Source organism: Hemicordylus capensis, chromosome 4 (assembly GCF_027244095.1).
Source record: "Hemicordylus capensis ecotype Gifberg chromosome 4, rHemCap1.1.pri, whole genome shotgun sequence".
In the NCBI taxonomy this organism is placed as follows: Eukaryota; Metazoa; Chordata; class Lepidosauria; order Squamata; family Cordylidae; genus Hemicordylus; species Hemicordylus capensis.
In genome coordinates, this window is record NC_069660.1 from 266,845,551 (window position 1) to 266,872,248 (window position 26,698).

The 26,698-nt window shown below is 41.3% G+C and overlaps 1 protein-coding gene across 2 annotated transcripts in view; it reads right to left on the reverse strand.

Annotated features, from left to right (window-relative positions):
* Positions 1–26,698, reverse strand: part of ARFGEF1 (ADP ribosylation factor guanine nucleotide exchange factor 1) — a 125,687-nt gene that overhangs the window by 68,912 nt on the left and 30,077 nt on the right. For both annotated transcript variants that reach the window (XM_053249255.1, XM_053249256.1), the window contains exons 2-10: positions 17,976–18,006; positions 16,515–16,671; positions 9,116–9,262; positions 7,047–7,226; positions 6,363–6,639; positions 5,948–6,046; positions 4,198–4,373; positions 2,830–2,963; positions 1,429–1,663 (exon numbers count right to left, since the gene is read on the reverse strand). In XM_053249255.1, coding sequence (XP_053105230.1) covers positions 1,429–1,663; positions 2,830–2,963; positions 4,198–4,373; positions 5,948–6,046; positions 6,363–6,639; positions 7,047–7,226; positions 9,116–9,262; positions 16,515–16,671; positions 17,976–18,006 — 1,436 coding nt within the window. The remainder of the gene's footprint in view (positions 1–1,428; positions 1,664–2,829; positions 2,964–4,197; positions 4,374–5,947; positions 6,047–6,362; positions 6,640–7,046; positions 7,227–9,115; positions 9,263–16,514; positions 16,672–17,975; positions 18,007–26,698) is intronic.

Here is a 26,698-nt window from a genome sequence, read left to right on the forward strand (position 1 = left end):
CACCCTGCCAAATAATTGTTTTCAGAATCTGCTTATTATATTAAGGGATGGAACAGAATTCTCCCACAGGTAGGGATAGTTGCCCTAAGCAATTTCACAGACCAAACTCCCACATCATTACTTTTCTTAATAGCAAACCTCAATCCTGATCTTTGCTTGGGCACAAGGTCTAAATGACTAAGGCTGTTAGGAATGTCTGAAAATACAGGATTTTGTATTGGTTCAGAGACTTCAAGTAAAATTACTACCAGGTTTCTGTATACTGTAGAGATAAGTAAGTCATTCAAATCCTATGCAGTAGGGAAATTATAACTGTTTACCCACTACTCCAAGTATACCTGACATTCACAACTTGGACTTGAAGTTTGCATAGAAGTCTTCTTACGTAGAAGGCCCTAGGCCCTATCTGTGCACGCCAATATGTGCAATTCACATGCATTGAGCTCTGTGCATGAAGTCCAACATGGATGTCAGGCAGGGGTGGAACAGAAAGTGCACAATATCAATTCCACACCATCTATAAGATCTGAATAAGGCATAGCTCTGTTTTTTGAATGCTGCAGCAAATAATTCTCATGATCAATAATAAAGAACTACCGTATTTTATGGACTATAAGACTCACTTTTTTCCTCGAAAAATATCCGCCAAAATTCAGGAGCGTCTTATATGTTTTAACAGTTTAATAAGTTAAAACTCTGCAAAACTGGATTAAAATTAAGGTGTGTCTTATAGTCCGTAGCGTCTTATAGTCCGTAAAATACGGTATTTATAATATTTTCCTCAGAACAAGGTGGTTTTCAAAGCTCAATTAGTCTGCAATCAGAACAGAATTATTCTTTAGGTTCCCTTTGTGATTCTAACTGAGCTATGTGTTAGAGACGTGCATGAATGGCTTGTGCATGGGCTTGTGGGGCAGGGAGTGGTTCCCTTAAGGAGCCAGTAAAGAGCTCCTTACAGCTCCTCCCCGCCCCATCACTTTTATGGGTGTGGCGCACAACTGGCTGTGCAGGGTTGCGGTGCTGTTCCCTGAAGCCTCCGTGTGCCACTGGTGGGCATGCGTAACAGCCATTTGCGTGGTCAGCAACACCATGCTGACCATGCAAATGACCGTCACATGTGTGTGCCTGCCATGAACAAGCTGACGCCATGCGGAGACTGAAGGAAACAGTGCAATAGCCCCACATGGCCAGTTGGGCACCGGGCACTATGCCCGGAAAAGCGTTGGGGTGGGGAGGAGCAGGTAAGCAGCTCCTTAAGGCAACAGATCCTCACCCTGTAAAACCAGTTCAAACACCAGCACCCAAGTCGGTTTGGCATTTCCCAGAGGAAGCGCTGAACCAGGCCGTGCACATCCCTATTGTGTGTACCTTAGAGAGAAACTGAATGAAATCAAACACAGCATTGTGCTGTATCTTCAGTAATCTTACCTCAATCTGCATTTTTAGATGAGTCTTAAAATTTGAAAGTAGAGTCAGGAATATAGAAAGTGAAAGTTCAAATACTTCTGGGACAGATGAGACTCCATTTTTAGACAATGCAACGCAAAGATACTGCTTAATAGCATTAATAAACATTTCATTTGTCCTAAAAACAGGTCCTGCATTCTGCAGAATGGATAGCAGCAACTGCAATGAAAGAATCTTTGATCGCAATTCATGAGACCTAGGAAGAAAGAATTATGATAGTTATTTGAAGAGATTATTCTCTCTTTAGAAACACTGGCTGACATACTAATTAAATTTACTAAAGTAACTCCCAGAGAAATTTAAAAGGATGAGTTAGAAATGCCTACATCCTGTCAACCCCTTGGCCATTTTGAAACTTTAAAAATTGTGATGAATGCTAGCCCGTTGGTTCCCATAACCCTCAGTCAGCTCTTCTGAATATATATATTATAATATATATATATATATATATATATGCATGAAGGGACAATGGAAGATAGAGCCAAAATAAGAAACAGGTTTATCCTCTCCAATGGCTTTAGAGAGGACTAACTTCTCAGTTGCTTTATGTATTTCCAAAAAGGCCACAACCCATATAGCCAATGTGGCTACATGGTAGGGATGTGCATGGAACCAGTCCAACGCTCCTTTTCTGGAGCACAGAACCGGTTCAAAGGTCTGGCATTTGAGCCGATTCAGAGGGCACTTTTAAGGGACAGGGAAGGTGCTTCCTACCTGCTCATCCCTGCCCCACCACTTTCCCCCACGGGTGCTCAGCATGAGCACAGGACTGCAGCGTTCCTGCTTGCAGCCATGTTCAGCATCGCCACGCCCATGGTTGACACGCCTGTGCACGTGCACATCGGCCATTAGAGTGCACATGCACATCAGCCATTAGAGTGCACATTAGATATGCAGTTCCATGCACATCCGTACTACACGGTGAAGATGAAATTCAATTTTTAATTTTAAAGCAGAACTTTACTATTTTGCTTCCTATGAAAGATATCCTATAAGATTATAAAAGTAAAATTCTTTATTCTTTAACACCAAAAGGAATTTGAGGATTTTGTGAATTATCAAGTTAAACACTGTGCAATAAACTCAGTTAGCGAACAAATCAGCCATCTCATCAGTTACATCACACTACAATATTTTCCCTCTGCCACCGAAGTCAATACATTTAGATTGCCCTGTGTTGATGTTTAAGCTGAACCAGCTATTAGTTTTGTTTTTACATGACATGTTGAGAATCATATTGCAATGAGTATGAGATTTTAGATATGGCATTACATGGGGAAAGTTAGATGGAAGAAGCAAGTGCTAATGTGCAGTCATAATTGCATTATCTAAGTATTTCATAGCAGAATAATTTCAACTTACTTTGGATCAGGTGGCCCATCTGACAGAGGCTTCATAGAGAGTTTACATAGTGACCTGAATACTAGGAAGGCATCCTTTTGTAAAATGTGGGAAAATTTAGCACCAGGGGTAGCTCCTGAAGAATTTCCAGATTCCTAAAGTAGTTAAAGATACTTAGCATTCCTTTTAGCATCAGCAGGGTATATCAAGCAAATCCCACCTTGCAGCAAGAACTGACTCAAATTTTGCATTGTTTAGTAAGAAGTATCTGTATACCAAACTTTTCAAAGTTCATTGTTACTCTGAAGAAGCATGAGAATGGCTAACCAATTGAATCATGAAAAAATGCTAACTAATTCTAAAAGATAATCAGTATTACATTCTTATAGCATAGCAATCAGGTAGACATAGCACTGATTCCATGCAAACCATAGTCAGCAATTCAAGAACCAGCTTTGTGATTATGTTCTCCCTCCTTGCAGCCCTTCCACCTCCCTGGAAGGAATTTCTCACTTCTTTCTTTATGCATGGTTAAATAACTTAGCACATCTGGTATAATTCTGGTTGAAGCTAACAGGGGTTTCCTTAACCCAGGAACTGAAACCCACTTCCAATTGCAGTTTTAGATCCTAGGCAAAGGAAATCCTGATTAGCCTTAATTGTGGATAACATGGATTGTAATTGTTTGACCATGGTTAAGCAAGGGGAGGGTAGGTATGTTCCCAAGACTGTTTCTGATCTGCTAATTGTGTTTAGTTGGTAATCAGTATTGAGTAATACAAAAATATCCAACCCAAGATATGATCCTGAATCTCAGGTCAACTCAAATAGGTAGTTTTGGGGGGAGGGGGAATGGAATCTCATTTTAACTATAATTAGCACTAGAATCACATCAAAATATAAGCAGAATATTAAAGAGTTCATTATATCAGGTTCAAACTATAACGCTTCTTCCATGTTTACCAAACGACTGTGAAAAGTGTAAGCAAAATACTTTTGAGTCTCTCTCTCTCTCTGTGTATTATGTTTATAGAAATAAATAAGTAGTTACTTTTTGAAATTACCACGAAAGTGAAAAAATATCACATCATTGCTGTTACCTCATAGTCAGGGGTTATTCCTTCATTATTTATGTTGCAATATCACATATAAAGATTATATATCAATAATATTTGTCCTGTGTTTGTATATACATAAATAATTAAAATGTAAAGCATCTCCAGGGCAAAATTGCTGCCTTATGAAAGCTTTGTTTTTACACAGCATGTATAATATAAACTAAACATAATTAGGACACCTCCAAACCATTTTAAACTATACTTTTCTACATATATTCAAAACATGGACTTTGTTTAAGGCTATTTTAAGACTTTGCATACATTCTTATACCTGAGTGTCATTGGAAGAGACTGATAACCTGTCATCAGGTAAAGATGGTGTATAAACAACAGAAATGGGTGTCCCTGGAATTCCATTTGCTTGGATGTTTTCACTGTCACTACCATCTTCTGAAGTCCCAATCGGTCCATCAGTCATGCCCTTTTCAGCACTTCTTTCCCCTATATCTAAAGAGAAAAGCATAATGGCACGGAATTATTTAAAAAGCATGATATTGTGAAGTTGGTAATATAAGCGCAACATAGTACTTCAACTATTCATTGCACATTGCCAAAAAACAGAACCTGAAGGTTATCACATCCCAGTTGTGCCAGGAACTCTAGGTTTTAAAACCAGGAATCTTGTCGCTTGAGGCTAGGAGCTAGTTTAGGGAGCTACCTAAATATTAATATTACCTTTAACTAATAAAATAATATTTATTAATATTATTTAATATTATTAATTAAGATTAAATGTTTAAATATTAAATATGAGAATATTAAAATATATTAAAATATAATAAACATTAAAATATGATGTTAAATTATTAATATTTAATAATATTTATTAAAATAATATTTATTAATATTATTTTATTATGCTGTATATTTGTTAAGATTGTTTTGACTATTTGATTGTTTTCAGCCCAAGACAAGTCTGGAACCCAAACATTTGTAATATTTCCCTAATCAAACATAAAGTGCCACAACTGATGTCTCATTAAGTTTCTCAGGAGAGAAAGACAACCTGCTGTGAAGAGCTCACACATACGAGAAGAAGTGAAGAGTGGGGATAAAATGAATCGTCAAATCCTGATAATGAGTTGACCTAGTTTGAATTATCTCAAACACTTTAAAATTTCCCCTTAAAATTAGTAAGATTTCATTACCTTAAAACAGTCTGAGTACCAGTACAGCTAAAAACAGGTGAATGATAGGAACAAAATTAAAGTGCCCTTCAACCTCTTCAATTCCCACTAACTATATTTCTTTTATAAGCTGTAATTATATCAAAGATGTTTAAGAAATTAGCAATCACTGCAAGATAAAAAGTAGCAGCATATCTAAGTGTTGCACAATATCTTAAAACCCTTGCATGAATAAAAAGTGTACTTTACTAATCCAGTCTGGGGGTTGAATGAACCTGAAATTGTCATAGAAATAACAAGCCTGGGAGGAAGTGGGAGGAAACTGGCATACAGCAGCTACAAAGAGAGAGAAAATTCAACCCTTTAATGAGTATTTCCCTTGGGCAGTGCAAGAATAGAGCAGCAGCAAAGATAATGGTGTCCTAACATAGACAAGTAAAACTGTACGACCAAGGATGGCCAGTTTCAGGTTTGTAGTCAGTACAATTGGGAGTGGGTGAGTATAAACAAAAATAGACCTTCCAGAATATATACTATGGGTTTTTTTAAAAAGTAAAAGTAGAGAGGGCATGAAATATGACAGGGCACTTGACCTCATTAGTGTTGGCGAATATGAGCAGTATATAATCATAGAAGATGGATGAAACAATTATTTCATTTTCTCTCCACTTCTCCCAGGTTAAAAGATAACTAATAAATCTTTTTCTGCTCAAACCCAAATTCTTCCCATAGGCAAACTTATTTTGTATTATTTACACACACACACACACACACACACACACACACACACACACACACACACACACACACTTTACCACCACCTCACATACCTCCCACAAAGTTCCTGCAATTCCCTCTCTCGATTCAGCCATGTACTTTTAGGCAAGTACTTACCTCCTACTACTATGTTGACCATTTCCTGGACTATACTTTGTACAACATCTTGTGCTGTTTCTTCACATTGATTTTCTCCTCCATCACTTTTAGAAAGAGCTACAAAATAAAAACAGGAAATGTACTCCAGAGCTTTATGACTCCATATAATATTATATATTATGGAGCTGTGAATCTAGTTAAATATATATTAAGCTAGATTTGCTAGCAATTATTGACTTACCTTGACCAAACTTCAAGAAAGCAATTAAGTAAGTTATGATTATAAAGTAGCTTGGTAAAGAAACCATAATCCTGATACCAAGAACTGCTAACAATCTGCCAGTTATTTTTAACTTACTTTTAGCTAACCAAAACAGACAATAAAACTTCCTACTCTCTTCTCCTCTATTATGACCAAACCACCCATTATTACTTTCTGCAGCCGTTGCTTGGTCAGCTTCTGTCTGTTCATTTTCTGCACTGGAAATATCAGATCCATTTTCTGCTTCTGTATCCTCCTGAAGACTCTTGTCCACATCATTTGTGTGATGGTCCAAGTCCCCTTCATGATCCTGGGATAGCTGGTCAACAGTCTGCTCTGAAAGATGTCTCAACTGAGGTGATTCAGGCTCATGGTGGCTTAATGGTGACTGTTGCAGATGGTGCTGCTGCCGATGTCTCTCCTTCTCCATTTGCTTGGCTTCTTGAAGCTGGAAACAAATTGAATATGTCTGAATAAATTCTGCAGTAATAAAAACCTGTAATGTCATAACAAATATCCATACTATTTTGTATATTAGACAACTACTACTACTACCACACACACACACACACACACACACACACACACACACACACACACACACACTTCCATATGCAGAAGATATGAAATATAAGACTTGTTTCAACTCTTCTAGCCTTCAACTACACCCCACTATATGTAGAATCTACACAAGCATAGGCCTTCTGAGTGCTCAACTCCTCAAATCTGTGACTGCTGACTTTTCTTTTCAGTCATTTCTATATGAAATAAAAGGACTAGGAGAGAGGTTTCAAAGGGCACTAGAGATTAAAGTAGTATTTGAAATAATGTTTAATATGAAATAAAGATACTTACTGCTTGATTTTCCATACGTGCAAATATAACGTTCAGCATCTGTGTGAGAGTAGCCTTGGCTGTTGTTTGATTTATAAGATTTTTGCTTGCAAGGTAGATATTGTAACATGTTCTAACAGCTTGCAAGACTGTTCCTTCATGAATTTCTATATGTTGAGAAGTTACTGCTGTGAGTAGAGCCTAAAACAGAGAAAGAGAAATAAAAGCACAAGTTACTGTCATTAACAACTCAAAAATACGGTACCCAAAGCTCCCATCTCATTTAAGTGTGCTTACCACATGCTCTGTTCTACAAGTGTACTATGTTAAGATACTAGTGTGGTACATCTACTTGGAATGCAGACGTCACATGCACACCAATGTTGCACACATGCAGACCAACACAGATGGCAAATGAATTAAAATGAGATGAGAGCTGCATAGACTTACTGTGTAGTCTGTACCACACCTTAAAAGGAAGCAAGGTAACACACATAGCATTCTCTTCAAAAAAAAAAAAAATGTGAGGAAGTAGTGAATGTTTTAGTCTTTCCATTTATTTAGTATTTCCACTGAGTAAACATTATGCAGCTACTTAACAGAACTGCTGAATTACTGAAATATTAAACAGCACATTCCAGGCAAACTAGAAAATGTGTTGCCTGAATAAGGAATAAAATGTTGCACTTTATAAATCAATGCATAGAATGCCCAGCTACTACTAAACTACTACACATGCATCTGTAATATATAGATCTTATTCCTCTCTGATAAATTGCTCAAGCTTAGCATTTTCCTAGCCCACCAATAAGCACTCATTTCAAAAGGTTCCATCCAATCAACAACTACTCTTCCCATTTACACCAAGTTTCCGAATGCAAGCCAGTTCTAGAGTGAACTCCATCAACCCACCCACAATTTTATAAAGACCTTTTCAATTTACATGCAAGGTTCCCCCGTTTCTGAACAGAAGATGAGTGGCAGCTTTAATTGCACTGATTGCCCGGGAAGAGTGAAAGTGAAAGGATTCCTTGAGTCAATCCCCCATCCTCCAACCAGATGACTGGTTATATCAGAGCTGATAGCTGCAATAATCTTTCTGCTGGTCCAGGTGCAGTGTTAGAACCATCAGTCTTCCAGATATGGACCAAACCATGTCACCAGTCTATTTCTGCTACCACAAATTTTAGTGTTTGAGTTTTTGTTTGTTTTTGAGAAACCCAAACATAACAGCGATATTCGCCAGGAAGTATTCTTTACTATGTGTTAGTATACTTACTGATGAACCATACCAATATATGCATTCAGTTCCAGTTGCTGCTCTATATATCTGAATGACAAAACACCATTTGTGCTGAAGACAAATTGGCATGGCTCAGCTATAACAACACAAAACAATGGTTTCCTGCTACTTGAGTGAGCCTCTGAAAGCTGTAGGCTCACATACTCTCCCCTTACTTTTCCTTTGTGTGTAAGAGGCAACGGCAAAGCTTTTATTTTGAAACAAATCACAGTTCTAACTGAACTCAGGAACTGTGGATCACTTCAAAACACAATTAGGGACAAACAAAACAGGATCAAAACATAGTTTCAGATTTTGGTTTGTATGAATCTGTGGTCTGAAGTCTGGATGTAATACAGAAACATTACTTCCAAATGAAAGTAAATGCAGCAGGGAAGCAACCTGCCTAGAGAGCAGGAGGCTGTTGGTTCGAATCTCGACTGGTGTGTTTCCCAGAATATGAGAAACTCCTATATCAGGCTGCAGCAATATAGGAAGGTGCTGAAAGGCATCATCTCATACTGCACGGGAGAAATAATGGTAAAGCACTCCTGTATTCTACCAAGAAAACCACATGGCCCTGTGGTCGCCAGGAGTCAGCAACAACTTGACAGCACAACCTTTCTTTCTTCTTTCCTCCTCAGGTGGGAGGATAGAGGAGAGGACAATACATGAAGTCATGACTCACAAAGGTTTTTTCACATAGTGGGAAATCATGTTCCCGCTCCTCATTACGTTTGATGTGGGCCACTGTAGGCATCCAGTTAGAGGTCTGATGGTAGCTGACAGCTTGTTGACATCAGATTACCTTTATAATTTGTAGCTGAACCCCTTCATCTGTCTGAGGACCTTGAAAACAGCCACATATTGTTTCAATGATTCTATCAATTAATTTTTTCCCAGGAGCTGTACTATCTGGAGCATTGCCAGTCAAATGTCCATAGGCTATAAGTTTCTGGGAGAAAAGCAAGAGAAAAATTGTGAACAAGCAAGCAAACTTAAACATTGCATCTTCTATACCACTGTCAGGATATCTCTATAATAATAATAATAATAATAATGAATAGTAATGAAATTATTGCAGTAATTTCAAACTTCTCAAGGGAAAAGGATAAACCTGTGATAAAGAAAAATCAAAACCAAGTAGGGACTAGCAAGATACTGGTACACCCTCCCTCATCCCCAGTTCATTATAGCTATAATTTTTCCATCACAAATTAACTAGGCAAACTGTGGTCACTGCTAACCATAGTTGACTTCAAACAGGAATCAGAAGCGGTGGTTTGAAGTGGGTTTCTTATTCTGATCTGGAGACAACTATAGTTAGCCATAGTTTGTTCAATTTGGACATCACCAAAAACAAAAACCAGGTTGCTCACCTAACTGATGATCTGGTAGTGATCCGTTGACATCCATTAGAAATGGGTTCTGCGCCTGCGCAGAAGCCTCTCGGTGTGGACTACCACAGCTCCTCATTACGCCTTCGCCCTGTCCCACATTACCATGTGGCTATTTAAGGCGGGAAGAAACACCAGCACTTCAGTTCCTGGATGACCACCGGAACAGGCAATCATCTCTTCATTTTCCAAATTGCCTTAGTTTTTGATAGGTAGAGTAGAAGTGCCCTCCTGATGTCCAGGGAATGCAGAACTTTCTCCAGAGAAGTAGTGAGCACTCTAAAAAAGATAGGGAGCACAATATCCTGGTTTATATGGAAATCTGTCACTACTTTCGGTAGGAAATAGATATCTGGATGTAGCAAAACGTTATCCGGGTAGAAACACGTGTACAGTTTGTCCATCCTCAAGACTGTAAGTTTGCTCATCCTATGGGCGGTAGTGATAGCCACTAAAAAGGCAGTCTTTCGAGACAAGTTTTAGGTTAGCCGTAGAGAGCGGTTCAAAGGGGTTGTTCGTCAGAGCCGGAAGCACCAAAGATATACTCCACTGTTCCAGTGGTGAGACCCTTCAAGAAGCTCTTGCAGTGGGGTGAGAGAATACTGTCTTCCCATCCCAGGCTGGGCATCATGTTGAAATAGCAGCTAAGTGCACCTTTATGGAAACAGACAACAGGGTGGTCTTCAGTGTCATCAGGTATAGCAGGGCCAGTCACGCTGAAGCGTTTACAGGGCGGAGGCCTTTTGAAGCTGCATAGCAACTAAATCACTTCCATTTACTTGCATAGTTTTTTTTCTAGTTGAAGGCCTCCTCTGGTTTAGCAAGATTTTGTTTAGAAGCCTATCCTCCAAGTTGTTAGCTTTAGAGTGGTCACCCCTGAGTACAGCACCTGCCTGTTTTCACGACAGGAGATCTTGGCACTGTGGAAGTTTCCTGTATGTGTGACCAGACAGTCTGAGTAGAAGCAGAAACCACAGTTGCCGGGGCCACCATGGTGTTATCAGAATGCACGCGGCCTGATTGGTCAGAAGTCGTGCTACTATTTTCCCTTTGAGTGGCAGAGGAGGGTACATATATAGCAAGTGCCTAGACCAGTCTATCTGGAATGGGTCTCCTATCGATTGTGGGTTGTGACCCACTCTTGAGCAGTATGCCTTGCACTTGGCATTGTTAGCTTTTGCAAACAAGTCTATCAATTCCCACTCATGCTGTTCTTCCCTGGTAAACGAGCGACTCAAATCATTGGCTAGCATATTGTCCACCTCTTTATGTGTATCGCTTGGGGAGTGATACAGTTCCTCACGCACAAGTGCCATATCTGAAAACATAAGGCACACAGCAATCTGGACACCGCCCCCCCCCCCACCCAACCGCCTTTCCTGTTCAGGTAGGCAATTGCTATAATATTGTCCACTTGTAGCTGCACAGTTTGTCCTTGGAGCATATGTAGAAATACCCTCATGGCTTGAAACACTGCCAGGAGCTCCAAGAAACTGATGTGAAGCTGTCTGTTGGTAGCTCCACTGCTCCTGGACCATACTGCCGTTGCAGTGACCTCCCCAGCCCATCAATGAGGCGTCCGTTGTTACCCACATCGTGGGAGAACCTGGTTGAAACTGGACCCCTTGCAGAAGGTTCTCAGCATGCATCCACCAACCCAGGGACTGGAGAATTTGTGGAAGTATGATTAAATGTTTCTGGGGGCTGTCTACATTCAGACAGAAGGTGGATATGAACCATAATTGTAATTTTCTCATTTTCAGGCACATGTAATGAACTATCACCTTGCATGAGGCCTAAGAGGCATTGAATCTGCCTTTCACATTGTATTGGACGCACCTGAAATTGATGCACAAGCTCCGATATGGCCTGGAAGCTCTCTTGTGGTAAGTAGGCCTCCCCCACCTGCATATCCAGGATCGCTCCTATGTAGGAGATTGATGTTACAGGATTCAGATGAGACTTTTTCCATTTGACCTCTACTCCAAGGTCTCGGAGAAGTTGTAGCAAGTATTGTATCTGAGAAAGTAACCCTTCTCTGTCTTTTCAAGTCAGTAGCCAATTATCTAGGTAAGGGTAAATCGCTATCCTCCTGGTTCTGAGGTGCGCCACAACTACCACTTTGTGAAGACTGGGGTGGTGGCAGTGCAAAGGCCAAATGGTAGCACCTGATACTGGTAAACTGAAGAGCTCACCATGAATCTCAGACATTTCTTGTATGATTGTCTGACCCCTATGTGAAAATGAGCAGTCTCCAACGTGATTGGAGCCCAACAATATGTGTACTGGTGTGTGCTCAGGAGTTCATGGCCTCCATGGCAATCATGGGCTTGTCACAAGTAGTCTCGGGCCCAACTCATGTGGGCGGACACACTTTAGACGTGGTCTTTGTCTCGGAGCAGTGGCAATGTGATTTGAATATGGGGGATATAGCCATCTCTCCCTTGCCATGGTCTGATCACTCCCTTATCTGTATGCAGATTACCGCTGCTCCTTGACTCCGCAGGGGTACTAAACCCACTTTGATGGTCCACCCCAGGTGCCTTATGGATCCTGATTGTTTTCAGAGGGCTCTTGAGATGTTCCCAGAAATCTGGTGGGCACCTCTCCAGTACAGCTCATGGAGGCCTGGAACACTGAGGCCACGAGGGCTCTGGATGAGATTGCCCCTAAGTGACCTCTCAAGATTTGTGGATCTCGGCTTCCTTGGTTTATTCAGGAGATTAAGGAGATGAAGCGCCTTAAGAGCGCTGGAGGAAAACTAATGCAGAAGCTGATCAAGCATGGTTACTCTCATCTTTGGGAGTATTCCGTGGTGATAAGTGCAGCAAAGTCTGCTCACATCTCCACTCTTATTACATCAGCTGACACTCATCCAGCAGCCTTATTCTAGATTACCTGTTCCCTGCTTGAGGATTTGGATCCAATGGAGGTTCCATCTGGCCGCTGTGACATGTTTGCTAGATTCTTTGCTGATAAAGTCACTCGCCTTCAGCAGGAGTTGGACTCCAATTGCATAGGATTCGATGAGATGGAGACTTCGTCTTGTGATATCATCTGGGATACTTTTGAGCCTGCTGAGGCTGAGGTTGTGGACAGGATTCTCTCTGGTATGGGTGCTGTGACCTGTAGCCTGGACTCTTGCCCTTCCTGGCTTATTAGAGTAGCCAGTGGGAATGTAAGATCCTGGCTTCAGGAGTTGGTGAATTCTTTTCTTCGTAAGGGGTCTGTGATGGCAGCCTTAAAAGAGGCTGTGGTGCGTCCTCTTTTGAAGAAGACTTCTCTTGATCCTGAGGTCCTTGATAATTATAGACCAATCTCCAACCTTCCTTTCCTTGTGAAGGTTTTGGAGAAGGTTGTATGTGACCAGCTTGAGAGAGCTCTGGATGAAGCTGATTTTATAGATTCTTGTCAGTCGGGTTTCCCATGGCATGAAACAGAAACGGCATTGGTCGCTCTGGTTGATGACTTGTATTGTGACCTTGATGAGGGTAGCGCCCCTCTCTTGGTCCTTTTAGATCTTTCAGAGGCTTTTGACACCATTGGCCATGGTATCCTTCTGGAGTGCCTGCGCGGGTTGGGTATTGGGGGCACTGTTTTGCAGTGGTTCCATTCATTGCTTCGTGGGCGCTTTCAGTCGGTGTGTGTTGGTGGCGAGTGCTCTGCCCTGTGGCCACTCCTTTGTGAGATGCCTCAGGGCTCAGTTCTCACACCCATTCTTTTTAACATCTACATGAAACCGCTGGGACAGGTCATCCGTCGATTTGGGGTGAGATTCCATCAATATGCTGATGATACTCAGTTGTATATTGCCACTCCTGAGATGCTGTTTCGGTGCTTGCCCAGTGTCTGGAGGCTATCAGTGACTGGGTGGGCCAAAACATGCTCAGACTTAATCCCTCCATGACTGAGTTGCTCTTGCTTACTCCTCAGTCTGGCAATTGCCGAATATGAGTCTCTCCCTGGACGGGGTTGCACTGAAGGAGGTGGTTCACGACTTGGGGGTCCTCTTGGACTTGCGGCTCCTGCTCGAGCAGCAGGTGGTGGCCGTGGCCAGAGGTGCCTTTGCTCAGCTTCAGCTGGTCTGCCAGTTGCGGCTCTATTTTGACCGGCAGGCCCTGGCAACGTTAACTTATGCCCTCGTCATCTCTCATCTGGATTAATGTAATGCGCTCTACCTGGGGTTGCCTTTGAAGACAACCCAGAAGCTTCAGTTGGTCCAGAATGTGGTGGCTCACCTGCTTATGGGAGATAAGAGATATGATAGTGTGACACCTCTCTTGCGGTCGCTGCACTGGTTACATATTTGCTTCCAGGTCCAATTCAAAGCCGCCTTGGGATTTTCTTAATGAAGGGCGGGGTACAAATTTAACAATAAATAAATTCAAAGTGCTGGTTCTCAACTTTAAAATCCTTCAGAGTTTAGCACCTGCTTACCTGCAGGACTGCCTCTCCCGGACAGTCCTGTCCTGTCAGGTCTTCTCAGGTTGCTCTTCTTTCGGTCCCCAGTCTCAGAGTTCCATTTTAGTAGGGCCCATTGAAGGGCTTTCTCTGTTGCTGCCCCTTTGGAATTCTCTTCCCCGCCGCCCTCAGATTCGGTCTGCCTCCTCCCTTTCAGCCTTCAAAACCTTACTGAAGACATTTCTTTTCCAGCAGGCATTTGCCCTTTAATTTTTTTAATTTTGGTTATTTATCCCCCACCCCCAAATCTTGGATGCTGCTATTGTTTGTACACTGCCCTGAGTCTGTGGATTGGGTGGTATAGTAAATCAATCAATCAATCAATCAATCAATCAATAAATAAATAAATAAATGTGGGGTAACCTGTCCCGTCAGAATTGGTATTTAGTGACGAGAATGTGTCTTGCATTGTCTGTGTCGATGGTGATCTTATTGGAGTCATTGCCAGTGAAAGAGACGTCATTCTAAGTACCGAGGCAGACCTCGACACCATAGGAGTCACTGGCCTCGGTGTCGAAGGCCTCAAGATAGATGAAGGTAGAACCGGAGCAGGAGTTAAAGTGGAGCGCATCTAAGTAGATACCAACACCTTCAATGCCAATGCCCTCAATGTCAAAAATGGATCCTTCACTGGCGATGTCAAGCCCGAGTTTGGTGCTGATGGCTTTGACACTGTTAAGACTACATCCTGTGCTGTTGATGGGGAGGGAGTATCCTCCAATATTGATGACTTCTTCCATTTGGCAGGCTCCGATGCCTCCGCCATTTTGTCTCCATGTCTCTTCGATGGTTTTGGAAACTTAAAAATAGGCACAGAGGGTTTAGACTAGCCAAAGTCTCAGCCCTTGGGCCTGAAAACTTAACAGATGAGCTCGTCCCCTCCTTAGATGGACCCGGGGGACTTTAAAAAGGGCAACCCTCAAATGAAGCTCCCTGTTGCAGCGGGTTTGCTTCAAAAAAGATTGGCAAACTTTGCACGAGGAGGCATTGTGGGCTTCTCAGAAGCAATTTAAGCATAAGGCATGCCCGTCTTGTGGTGGAAGCTTCACTTTGCATTCGGCACACTGTTTAAACCCTTTTTGTCTGATTTCTTCTCAGTTTGTTTAGGAGTATCCATCTATCCGTTGCCCATTAAAGTCAATTCAAAGCTATCCAATCTATCCGTAGTTGTAGTCAATAGCAGTCCGAAGTCAGTTCCTAGTAAATCAGTCTGGTTTTTGTTTTTGTTTTACTTTTCTCTCTAGAACTCACCAAAAAAAGGAACCTAAAAAAGGAGCTACAGAGTGACTAACCACTATGGTGGTCACAAAGGAACTGAAGAGCCGGCGTTTCTTCCCACCTTAAATAGCCATGTAGTCACGTTGGGCAGGGCAAAAGCACCATGAGGAGCTGTGGTAGTCCACACCAAGAGGCGTCCGTGCAGGCACGGAACCCATTTCTAACTGATTCAATGGATCACGAACCAGATAAACCTGTTACCACAAACCAGGAAGTAGAAGGCATCAGCGCATGAAGAGAGAGCAGGGCACATGCAAGTCTGCAACACTATGCTGCAGGAGGAGAGCTGGTCTTGTGGTAGCAAGCATGACTTGTCCCCTTAGCTAAGCAGGGTCTGCCCTGGTTGCATATGAATGGGAGACTTGATGTGTGAGCACTCTAAGATATTCCCCTTCGGGGATGGAGCTGCTCTGGGAAGAGGATCTAGGCTCCAAGTTCCCTCCCTGGCATTGCCAATATAGGGCTGAGAGAGATTCCTGCCTGCAACCTTGGAGAAGCCGCTGCCAGTCTGTGAAGACAATACTGAGCTAGATGGACCAATGGTCTGACTCAGTATATGGCAGCTTCCTATGTTCCTATGCTTCTGAACTAGGCAGAAGCTAATCCCAAACATATCACCATATAAGAATAGTGAATATATCTAACATTTTGACTCTTAGCAGGGAATTTTTATTTGAAAACAAGAGATTAGCTTTTCAACAAGTTGAAGTTTATGAAGTCACTCAACACAGTGCTGTCAATAGTACACTTAAAACAATACAATTAGAAAGATTAAGGTACATCTAGCAACGCAAATGTATGCTGTATATGAAACTGGACAAGTCCTGCAGTGTAGCATGTGCGGTTCTGACAAAATGCAAGTTGTGTCACAATGTGTGATTGCACAATGGTAAATAGTAGTGGAACAGCCCTGTTGCACAGCACGTATTTTAGACACCCGCAGCAGTGCAGGTGGTTCAGAACCAACCACATTACACTGTGGGACTTGTCGGTCTGCACAAATAGCGTTCTACTTGGAAAGGAAAACACACATGTAGGTAGCAAGTTAATGATCTATAATCCAATACAAACCTGCAAACAATCTAATGATGTACTAACAATCCTAGGACACTTGGATTGGCATGCCAATTCAAAAGGTAAGAAGTATTTATCCGCCTCAATAAAGCTTGTCTTTGACTTCACCGGTGGAAGAGTGCTTGAACCAGGCTTTGCTTCTCCATGAGGAGGACTGAACAAAAATAGTTCAAACAGAAGTAGAGTGATTTTAAAAATACAAAATGAACACAGACCATATCTAAAGTTAATCACCCAAACTTGTTATATACTCAGTTTCTCTATTTCAAAAGTCAAAAGTGTCTCTGCTCTTTTTAGGTTTTTCATTTAAACAATCTTTATCTAAAGACAGAAAACAGTCTATCAATTGCAATGAACATGGTGATTTTTACCAGGTCTCTGCAGAAAGTCTGGTATTAGTTAGTATCTGATGGTTGGTTGCATAAGCTGGTTTGTCTCTACAGAATAGTTTTAGTCCTCAATATGGACAAAGGACAATGAACACATTAACGATGTAAGCAGATGCATCTTAAAACCTATAACTTAAGATAAACAGGATTTATAGGTATGTGCACACATGCATGTACACATGTGGAAGGAATCTGATACCTATTTCTCTAAAAAACCAAAATATTTGTTAGATTTTCCTGAGTAACGGTACCTATAGGTATCAAAGACCATTGTCTTAAGATGTGTGATCCTAAACACCACACAAAGAAGCAACTGCACTGAGGAAACAGAATTAGAGCTTTCATAACACAGGTATAAATACCCTGCAAAAGAATGTAGGGGGTAACTTTTACTATTTAATAAATTATAGAATACAGGATCAGCTGTGGAGCCCCGCCGTGGCATAACATCTCTCACTTTGTTGCAAAATGTAAGTAATTCTGAGATCCTGATCAAGACAGCATTTTCTTCATCAGGCACACACACAGTTGTTGTGTTGTTGTTGTTTTTTATGAGTATGCTTATTCATGGTTAAGGAGCACACACAAACAAAGAAAAAATGCAGTTTGGATATTTCATTTATTGGGGGACAACGTGAGCTCTGCATCCCATGACTGTTTGGGAGCTATATAACATCTTTACATGACAGTGTTTAAGGGTTCTTAATTAGAATGTTCTGTTCACTGATCCAGTAACAAAATTAATACTCCTTACAGTTCTTTCACTGTAATTTGAAACCAATAATTAGAAAGAAAAAGTGTGTACTATGAAAATTAAATCTGAAGTGAAACGTGTTTTCTCTGCATTTGTACACTACAGTGGAAGTTTGGATACCCCTAACTTACAACATGTGTGCATGTGGGCTTTCTGCACTCCAGGCTTGGCATTTTAATGTTAAACAGGTCATTTTTGAAGCAGATCCCCTCAAAGAAGGTGGTACATATTCATTCATTTCAGTGTAAACACTACCAAAGATATTTTGAATGTAACTACTAGGTAAAGCTATTCATGCTAAAAGGAATAAAGTACCTTTGTCTTCCAGTTTCTGCTTTTATTTCCTCTGGGGAAAAAACACATACAAAAACCTGATTTACAAGGGTGAGTAAAAGAAGCATCAGCATAAGTAAGGTAACTTCAGTGAAAAATTCAAATAATAAATAATTAATTATGCTTGCAGTATCATTCAACTACACATTAGGAGAACTTTGTTCTTTAAAAAAGTTATTCAGCTCATGTAATACATATTTTAAAACAATATCACATACCCTCCAGCATGTAACGGGTCAAAATAGGGACACATTTGTAAGCATCTCAATTCCCACATATAGCTTACTGGCCACATTTCCCATCCCCAGTACATTTTGTTGAAGGTTCTTCTCTTACTGCTATATTTGCAATCATGTATCTTGCTCAGATAGATATGATAGAAAACTGTAGTTGTCCTGCAATCTGTTACCAACAGTTTTAAATAAACCCCACCAGCATATGAAATGGCAGGCTATGTACTACATGGCATCTTAATATTCATGTATGTACACTGGAGACAATATGCATCCACACTCCAATGAGAGATTTAACCTTTAGAACCCTGAAGAATAAAGTCTAGCAAATAATGCTACTAATGTTAACAAGGCATTCCCAAATGGCAATGCTAGGGACAAATGAAGGGTCGAGACTGACCAGAGATAGGTCCCAGAAAAAATAGGGACTCTCTCTGGTAAATAAGAACACTTGGAATCTATGATATAGGGATGCGCGAGCCAGCTCGAAATCACACTAGAAATTGTTTGGTTTGAAGGCTTGACCTCGAAATGAACCAGGTCCAGTTCAGTCTGAGGGCGAACCGAACTGCTCGGGCAGGTTCGAAGGAGGCTTCCGTAATTGTAAAAATACTTTAAAAAAATTAAGTACTTATTGCCACCGCCTTGGGGGGGGGGTGCTGTGTTGGCTGTGGGGGCATTGTGGCAACCGCAGTGAGCTGTGGCGGCTACCCCCCCCGCCCACCTCCCAAGACTCCCTGGGCTGGTTTGGCCCCATTTCAGCCCTCTGTGCATGGTCTTTTCCCCCTACCGTGCACGCACATGGGCCTTTTGCGTGACCACGCAGTTGTGTGGTCATGCACAGGGTCCATGTGCATGTGTGGCAGCCAAAAAAAATGGCAGCTGCATGCAGACGGCCAAAACAGGCCCGAAACGGCCTTAGGAGGCTTGGAAGGGGGAGTTGCCACAACACCCCCCCCAATGCTGCAGCAGCAATAAGTACATTGTTTCCTACAAGTATTTTAACAATTACAGAAGCGCCCCTGCCCTGGGCCCAAACCAGCTTGAATTCGAGCTGATCCCCGGTTCTGAGGGGGGCAAAACCAAAAAAGTCCGGTGTGGTTTGAATCCAGTTCGGATTCAAACTGACCCAGTAGAACCAGTTTTGTGCACATCCCTACTATGATATCATGCATATAGGACCACAACTATACTCTACATTAACTAATCCCAATAACTGCCCTCCTGGTTACGATCAGACAACAACAAATATGGACAACTCATAAGATTTAATGTAAAGGGCAAGAAAAACAAAAGAAGAGTGCTGATTTCTTTTATGTGTTCTTGATATTATTTAAGAATCGTGATCCAGAAGGCTTTTGTTTGGATTCTCAAAGCAACACACCAGCATAGATATATCATCCATATATAATAATTCACAGTTCCATAAGAGGCATTAGACTGAAAAAAACCACAAACTTCTCAGTTGATCTCATAATAAGTTGAAAAGTTTTTGCAAACCACTCACTAGGGTTGCCAATTCAGGTATTATTATGACCAACTCTTATATAGACTTGCCAGCCTATAACAAAAAACATCCATTTCAGTTGCCAAATGTTCAAACTTCTATTCCAAGCAAAGTGTAGCAAGTAACTGATCTGCTCAAATGCAAAATTTGCATACAAACGTTTAGGAAACCATTCTTCCAGCAGCAAATCTTTAATCCTTCTATGTTTTAAAACAAACTTGACTCAAAACACTATTTCAAGAAACCTATAAACTATCTCTCCTAACACTTCATATTCTGGAATTAACATATTATGGGCTATTGCCCATTTTAAACTACAACTCAGTCAAGTCACTAGCAGGCTCCTTCGTAAATGTTATAGTTTACGGAACTCCCGCATTTTTAAAGTTATCAGCTATATCTTCTTCACTGTTAATTTCATGCTAAGGAGCATTACATGATTAACTGCCAAGAGAATACAGATTGAGAACACCACAATAAGACACAAGCCCAGATTTGTTCTTCAAGTAAATGTCAAAAATATCAGATCTTTAATAAGCTTCCACAGCAGGAACAAATCACACTCCATGGCCTGATTCACCTGATGAACAGATTATTTATTATTATTATTATTATTATTATTAGTAGTAGTAGTAGTAGTAGTAGTAGTAGAAGTAGTAACAGATTTGACACACAATTCATTCATTTCTAAACTGCACAAGTCAAAAGTGGTTTGAACACAGCAACAGGGACTCCAGAGCTTGAAGCAAGTACCCCCTAGATTGAGAATTAGGCCCCTTCCTACTTGAAATACCCAGGACTGTGCATGTACAGGATGGGTACAGAGTAGACTAGTGGTATGCAACGTCAGCCCCTGCAATTGGCAGATAGTATAAAGGAGGGCCGCACAACTTCGGCATTTCTGTCTGTAGCACTTGAGGCTTCAAGCCCTGGCCCAAAGTCTGACCTCAGTAACAGACAGCAGGCACCCCGAGTTGGAAAACACTGATCCCATATTTAGATTCAGTTGCAGCTGTTCATAACTCCAGCCTGGCCCTGACAAGCAGTTTCTGCACTGTGGGATATCTGTGCACCTGTGATTTTCATTGCATACAAATGTTCTTTTACACTGCTTATATCCTCCTATTACATATTTTATTTCTAACTCTACTGACATATATAGGATTATGGAAGGGTAAGAATGCAGGGGTGGAGTTTGCTTGTCTGTTAGCCTCTTAATGTAACAGTACAGCTATTAAGGGAAATATCAGATGAGAATTGATCATACTGTAGAAGCAGAATGGTATGGCTTTTTCAAGCTGATCAAAATAAAATATAAAGTCAACTAAAACTTGGCCACTTTTAGCAGTGGTAGCCTAATTTGAAAATGGCCACTAAGGGGATGAGTGGATTTTGAATAATGTGTTATAGAAATGGTCCAAAATGAACATGATAAATAAAGCAGACAATCTCAGAGATGTGGGGCTGAAATTTTTTTACAGATAATTTTCCAAAATGATTTTTCCTGGAAATTGTTTCTACTCTTTGCTTTTCTGGGGAAGATTTTCCATTTCTAAATTTTTTTACTTGGCTACTTGAAAAACATTTTGAATACAATGAATGAAAATTAATATGGATTTAAAACAAACAAAAATACTGTATAAATAGGTCGAACAGAATGCCAAATCAGACCACTGTCTATTTAGGCCATCAGAAAAAATTGTATAGTAATTTTTTTTTTTAAGGGTGGGGGGAATGCAACATTTATACAAAGAAGGGGGCATTGGCATGGGAAATTTTTCCAGAAAAAATTCCAATTCAAAATATTCCAGAAAACCCACATCTCTGACTACAGTAAGAAGAATACATTTGTCTGCTCCTATGGGTGTACCACATACCATAGTTGCATCAGTGATGTTGACATATACATGAACACACACATTCACACTTCAGTTCACCTTTCTGAAAGGAACACTTTCGCAAACTGGCTGTACTGCATCCACAGTGAATCAGTTCAGTGACTCAAGGAAAAAACCCTTAACCTATGGTAAAATAATCCAAATTGGTTTCCACCATGCTACTTCGATTCAACCATACGCTGATAAGAGGCAACACACAGCAATTTCTTTCCCAGCAATTGTCCCCACACATGAACAGCTTGGTAAACAATATACTGTCACAAGGCATGTGTAGGTAGCACAGCACATTCAGTTGAACTATACATTTTCCTTTCTTCAGACGCTGATGAGCATTTACCATTGATGTCATACTCTAGTACAGTCTACCATTCACCGTTGCTTAGACACTGTTCTAACCACTGACTTTTGACATTTAAAGTGTGTCTTTGAAATCTTACCACATGACCATGTTTTGCTTTTTCCTTTTCTGGCAATGATGATAAAAGTGTCACAACCAGTAAATGCATAAAAAAGTAACAATGACTTGGTCTTCGCTTCGTCAAGTTTTATGATAACATCACAAGATGCTATGCTTCACAGTACCAAACCCACCCATGGTTAAGTAGAAATTCACAGCCAAAAAAAGGAAAGAAAGAAATGAGATGAAACAAATGAAGACTGCAACATCAGAATAAATAGTTCTGATTGGAATTGTTCGTTGTTTTTATACACTCTTAAGAAGCTGTACCAGTTGGTGAGCAGACAAACTGAAGAAATAATTCTATTATAGAATTCTTTCACTTAAGCTCTTTTTTTCTTCTCACAAACTGCTCAATTTATTCATGCTAAGGACAGGCAAGTATTTAGAAAGGCACTAAAGCAATATGCTTCTGGCAGGGCATAAGAAAACCCGAACATCTGTTCAAAAATTAATACATAACAAGGAGGAAATACCTCACTTCAAATATAAAGTGATCTAGTCAGATTAACTGGAGAGGTGCTAACAGTCTAGATAGAACTTCTAAGTTCTTTGCCTAAGGAAGCATTGTGTTACAACAGGAGATCTTTTGAGGCTGTGAACACAAAAGAGATAGATATGGAGCAAAGTGCACCAGCAACAGATGTCAACTGTGCACTAACCCCTCTAGCAAGAGGGGAAAAAAAATATGACAAACAGTAGCTTTTATCAGGAATCTTCCACTTCTGTTACCATTTATCATCAAGAGCAAGTCTGTCCAAACCAACCAGATATTTCAAAGCATTATTTGTATGGTCTTTTTCTTTAAGACAGAACTTCTCAAACTGGGGGGCCCAAGCAACCCAAGAGGGAGCTGTCAGGAGCCTTACCCAACATGGCATGGAGACAGTCAGAGATGGCAGGTGGCAGATGGAGACAGAAGCCAACTACTACTTGGCTCCTCCACTGCTCACAAAGCTAAGGGCAGGCACAGCAATGGCACATTTACCAAGGGAGAATTTCCACTTTGGAGACACTTATATAGTGAGTGCCCAAAGAAGTGCCCATTGCTGTGCTGCCCTTGGTTTTGTGAGCAGTAGAGGATCCAGGTGATTTTCAGCACCTCTCCCTCTGCCTATCTCCCCAGCATTTGTCACCCTGTCCACCATTTTCATTAAATGTGCTTGCAAAAGGGAAGAGAATCGTTTTAAATTTGTAGGATTTCAACTTCAAACATCATTCATTTTATTGTGTAATTACTATATATGGTAAATTTGAATAACAGTAAATTTGAATCTGAGAAAGATCTGCTTCTCTTGGGTATGTCGTATTGAAATTATTGATCTAAGTACTGAAAATCTGCTAAGATTTTACAACAGTGATAATATGATAATTATATTAAGAATGTATTCATTAATTTTTTAAAAAATTTTTCCTCTAGTATATTCCAGTGTAAATAGTAGTAGCACATGCAGCTGATTTAAATGGCAGGGTTGTTCATGCAGAATTTGGTATCTATAGATAATAGGGAAATATGATATTCAGAATATATTCTAAAAAATACACAAACATTTAAATTTTCACCAAGCATATTCCAGGGTAAAAAACACTCAGCTTTTTAAAAAGGGATGAATGCAAATAATATGTAAGTTTTGTTTACGTTGAGAGAGGACCATGGGGTTAAGCTAAAGGTTCCATGAGAAACACATTTTTAAAATACCACAACATGCTTTTTTAATCTTTAATAACACCCTTAGACCATGATGCATATAATACATGGATATACACATTTCAAGGAGAAAGGGAGGCATTTTTTACAAGCATGATCCGCTTCACAGAACAAATTCTTCCCTTGCCCCTCAGCTGCACAAGATCTTACTTCTCATCTGAGCAATCTCCTCATCCATTCCTGCCAAGCTGTGGCATCACCTTCTACTCTGTCTCCCACCCTCTCCTATCCCCAGACCAATGGAGCTGAATGACTGGACAATCATTCCAGTCAGTTATCTGCTCACCTTCCTGTCTCTTATTTTTATTTATTTATTTGTTTATTTATTCAATTTCTATACCGCCCTTACAAAAATGGCTCAGGGTGGTTTACACAGAGAAATAATAAATAAATAAAATGGATCCCTGTCCCCAAAGGGCTCACAATCTAAAAATCTCTTGTTGCCGAGTCAGCAACAACTGTAGCTGCAGTAACTGTAGAATGTACTGTGTACTGCGACTCAGTGTCACAGTGTATGGCAGTAGGGATGGGCCCGGACCGGTCCGGAGGCCATTAAAAAAGCCTCCGGACCCGTCCGGACTGGTCCGGAGCTGGGTGGTTCGGTCTGGGGGTGGGGGGTACCTTTAAGAGCAGCGGGAGGGTTTACTTACCCCTCCCACTGCTTTCCCACTTGGTGCCGTAATCTTCAAAGTAATTGGGGCGGCAGGACACCTCCCTGCCACCCCTTCCCTGACCTTGCTTGCAAAAAACCCCAGCAGTCCTTTGCACACGTGCACGTCACAGAGACGAGCGTGCAAAGGACTGCTGGGGTTTTTTGCAAGCAACGTCGGGGAAGGGGCGGCAGGGAGTTGTCCTGCCACCCCAATTACTTTGAAGATTACGGCGCCAAGCGGGAAAGCGGCGGGAGGGGTAAGTAAACCCTCCCGCCGCTCTTAAAGGTACCCCCCCACCCCAGTGCCGGACCATAGTTGGCGGTTCCGTGCACACCCCTATATGGCAGTACACTGTAGAACTGGAAAAGGTGCAGAAGGGGGCAACCAGGATGATCAGGGGCCTGGAGCACCTTCCTTATGAGGCTAGGCTATAGTGACTGGGGCTCTTTAGTTTGGAAAAGAGGCAACTACAGGGAGACATGAGAGAGGTGTATAAAATTATACATCGAGTAGAAAGAGTGGACAGAGAGGAATTTTCCACGCTCCCTCACAACACTAGAACCAGGGATCAATCCATGCCACAAGATGTGGTGATGGCCACTAGCTTGAATGGCTTTAAAAGGGGCTTAGAAAAAGTCATGGAGGACAGGTCTATCAATGGCTACTAGTCTGGTGGCTATAGGCCACCTCCAGCCTCAGAGGCAAAATACCAGTTGAAGGGAAGCAACAACAGGGGAGAGGGAAGGCCTCACCCACTGCCTGTGAACTTCTCAGAGGCATCTGTGTGAAACACATTCACACATTCCACTGTGTGAAACAGGATGCTGGACTAGATAAGCCTTGGTCTGATCCAGCAGGGCTGCTCTTATGTACGGTAGTATATAAGAGCAAGCTGTTCCAAACCGTACCAGCAAAAAACAAAACCTGTTTCCTTACTCCTGCCAAGGTAAGTTATAGAATTTGTATATTTATTTATTTTATTTATTTATTAGATTTATATACCGCCCTTCCAAAATGGCTCAGGGCGGTTCACAACATGATAAAAACAATTAAAACAAATTAACAATTAAAATCAAACTATTAAAACTCAATAAAACCAATAAAACAGCTAAAAGCCCTGAAAATCAGGGCAACAGTTTAAAACAGTATAGCAGTAGCTCTCCTTGTCTGGGCAATTCAATGGCCATAAGTCCAAGTTTGGTAGTGCGCATAACAAATGGAAACAATTACTTTCCTTCATTTTCTTTTGCAAGTTGGCACTGCGTGCAATATATGGAAGCATCTTGTGTACTGGAACAGTTCACAGTATATTGGAAGAGTTATATGGAGAATAAAGGGACAGCAAGGAAAAACAGGAGCAGGGCTTCAGCTTGCTGATCTCCAAACATGTTTGTTGCCATTTTGTCCAAATTTTGGTTCCCTTCCAGTCAAAAAGAACAACACAATGATCTTTAAAACAAAGAAGTGACATCACCATTATCAATGTCATCTTCATAGATTATTGTTCATGAGAGCACCTGACAGCCGCAGAAGCAGTGAAGCTGAAGCCAGCGTAAGAGTTTCTCTAGGCCTTCCAGCAAACAAATGTTGTTACTTAGTGTTGTGTTTCTCAACCGCCGGTCCGCAGACCAGGGCCAGTCCATGAGAAGTTGAGTGCCGGTCCATGAAGAACTAACACCCCCCCCCCGCAAAAAAAAATTTCAAGCTAGTGGGGGCCACCATTGTGGGGAGCTTAAAAATGAGCTCATTTTTAGGCGGGCAGCCCTTGCTGCTGGGATAACATTCATTTCACTTCCTCGAAATGAACATAATCCCAGCAGTGAGGGCTCCCTGCCTAGAAATGAGCTCCAGGGAGCTCACCTGAGCTCCGTGGATGCTGAGCCCCACCCACTTGGCATGTCATATAATGCACAAAGGGGTGGGGCCTAGGATTCACAGAACCCGGGCAAGCTCCCTGGAGCTCATTTCTAGGCAGGCAGCCCTCGCTGCGGGGATTATGTTCATTTCAAGGAAACGAAATGAGCGTTATCGAGGGCTGCCTGACTAGAAATGAGCTCCCAAGAGCTCCCGGCGGCAGTGGCCCCCACCGGCTCGAAATTGTTTTGGGGGTGCCTGGGGGTGGGGGGTGGGACCCCTTTGCTAACTGCTAGTCTGGGAAACTGTGCACCAAACCATTGAGAAACACTGACTTAGTGAATTAGCAATCACACAAAAATTACAATCTTTTTTTAAAACTATAGCACAAAGAG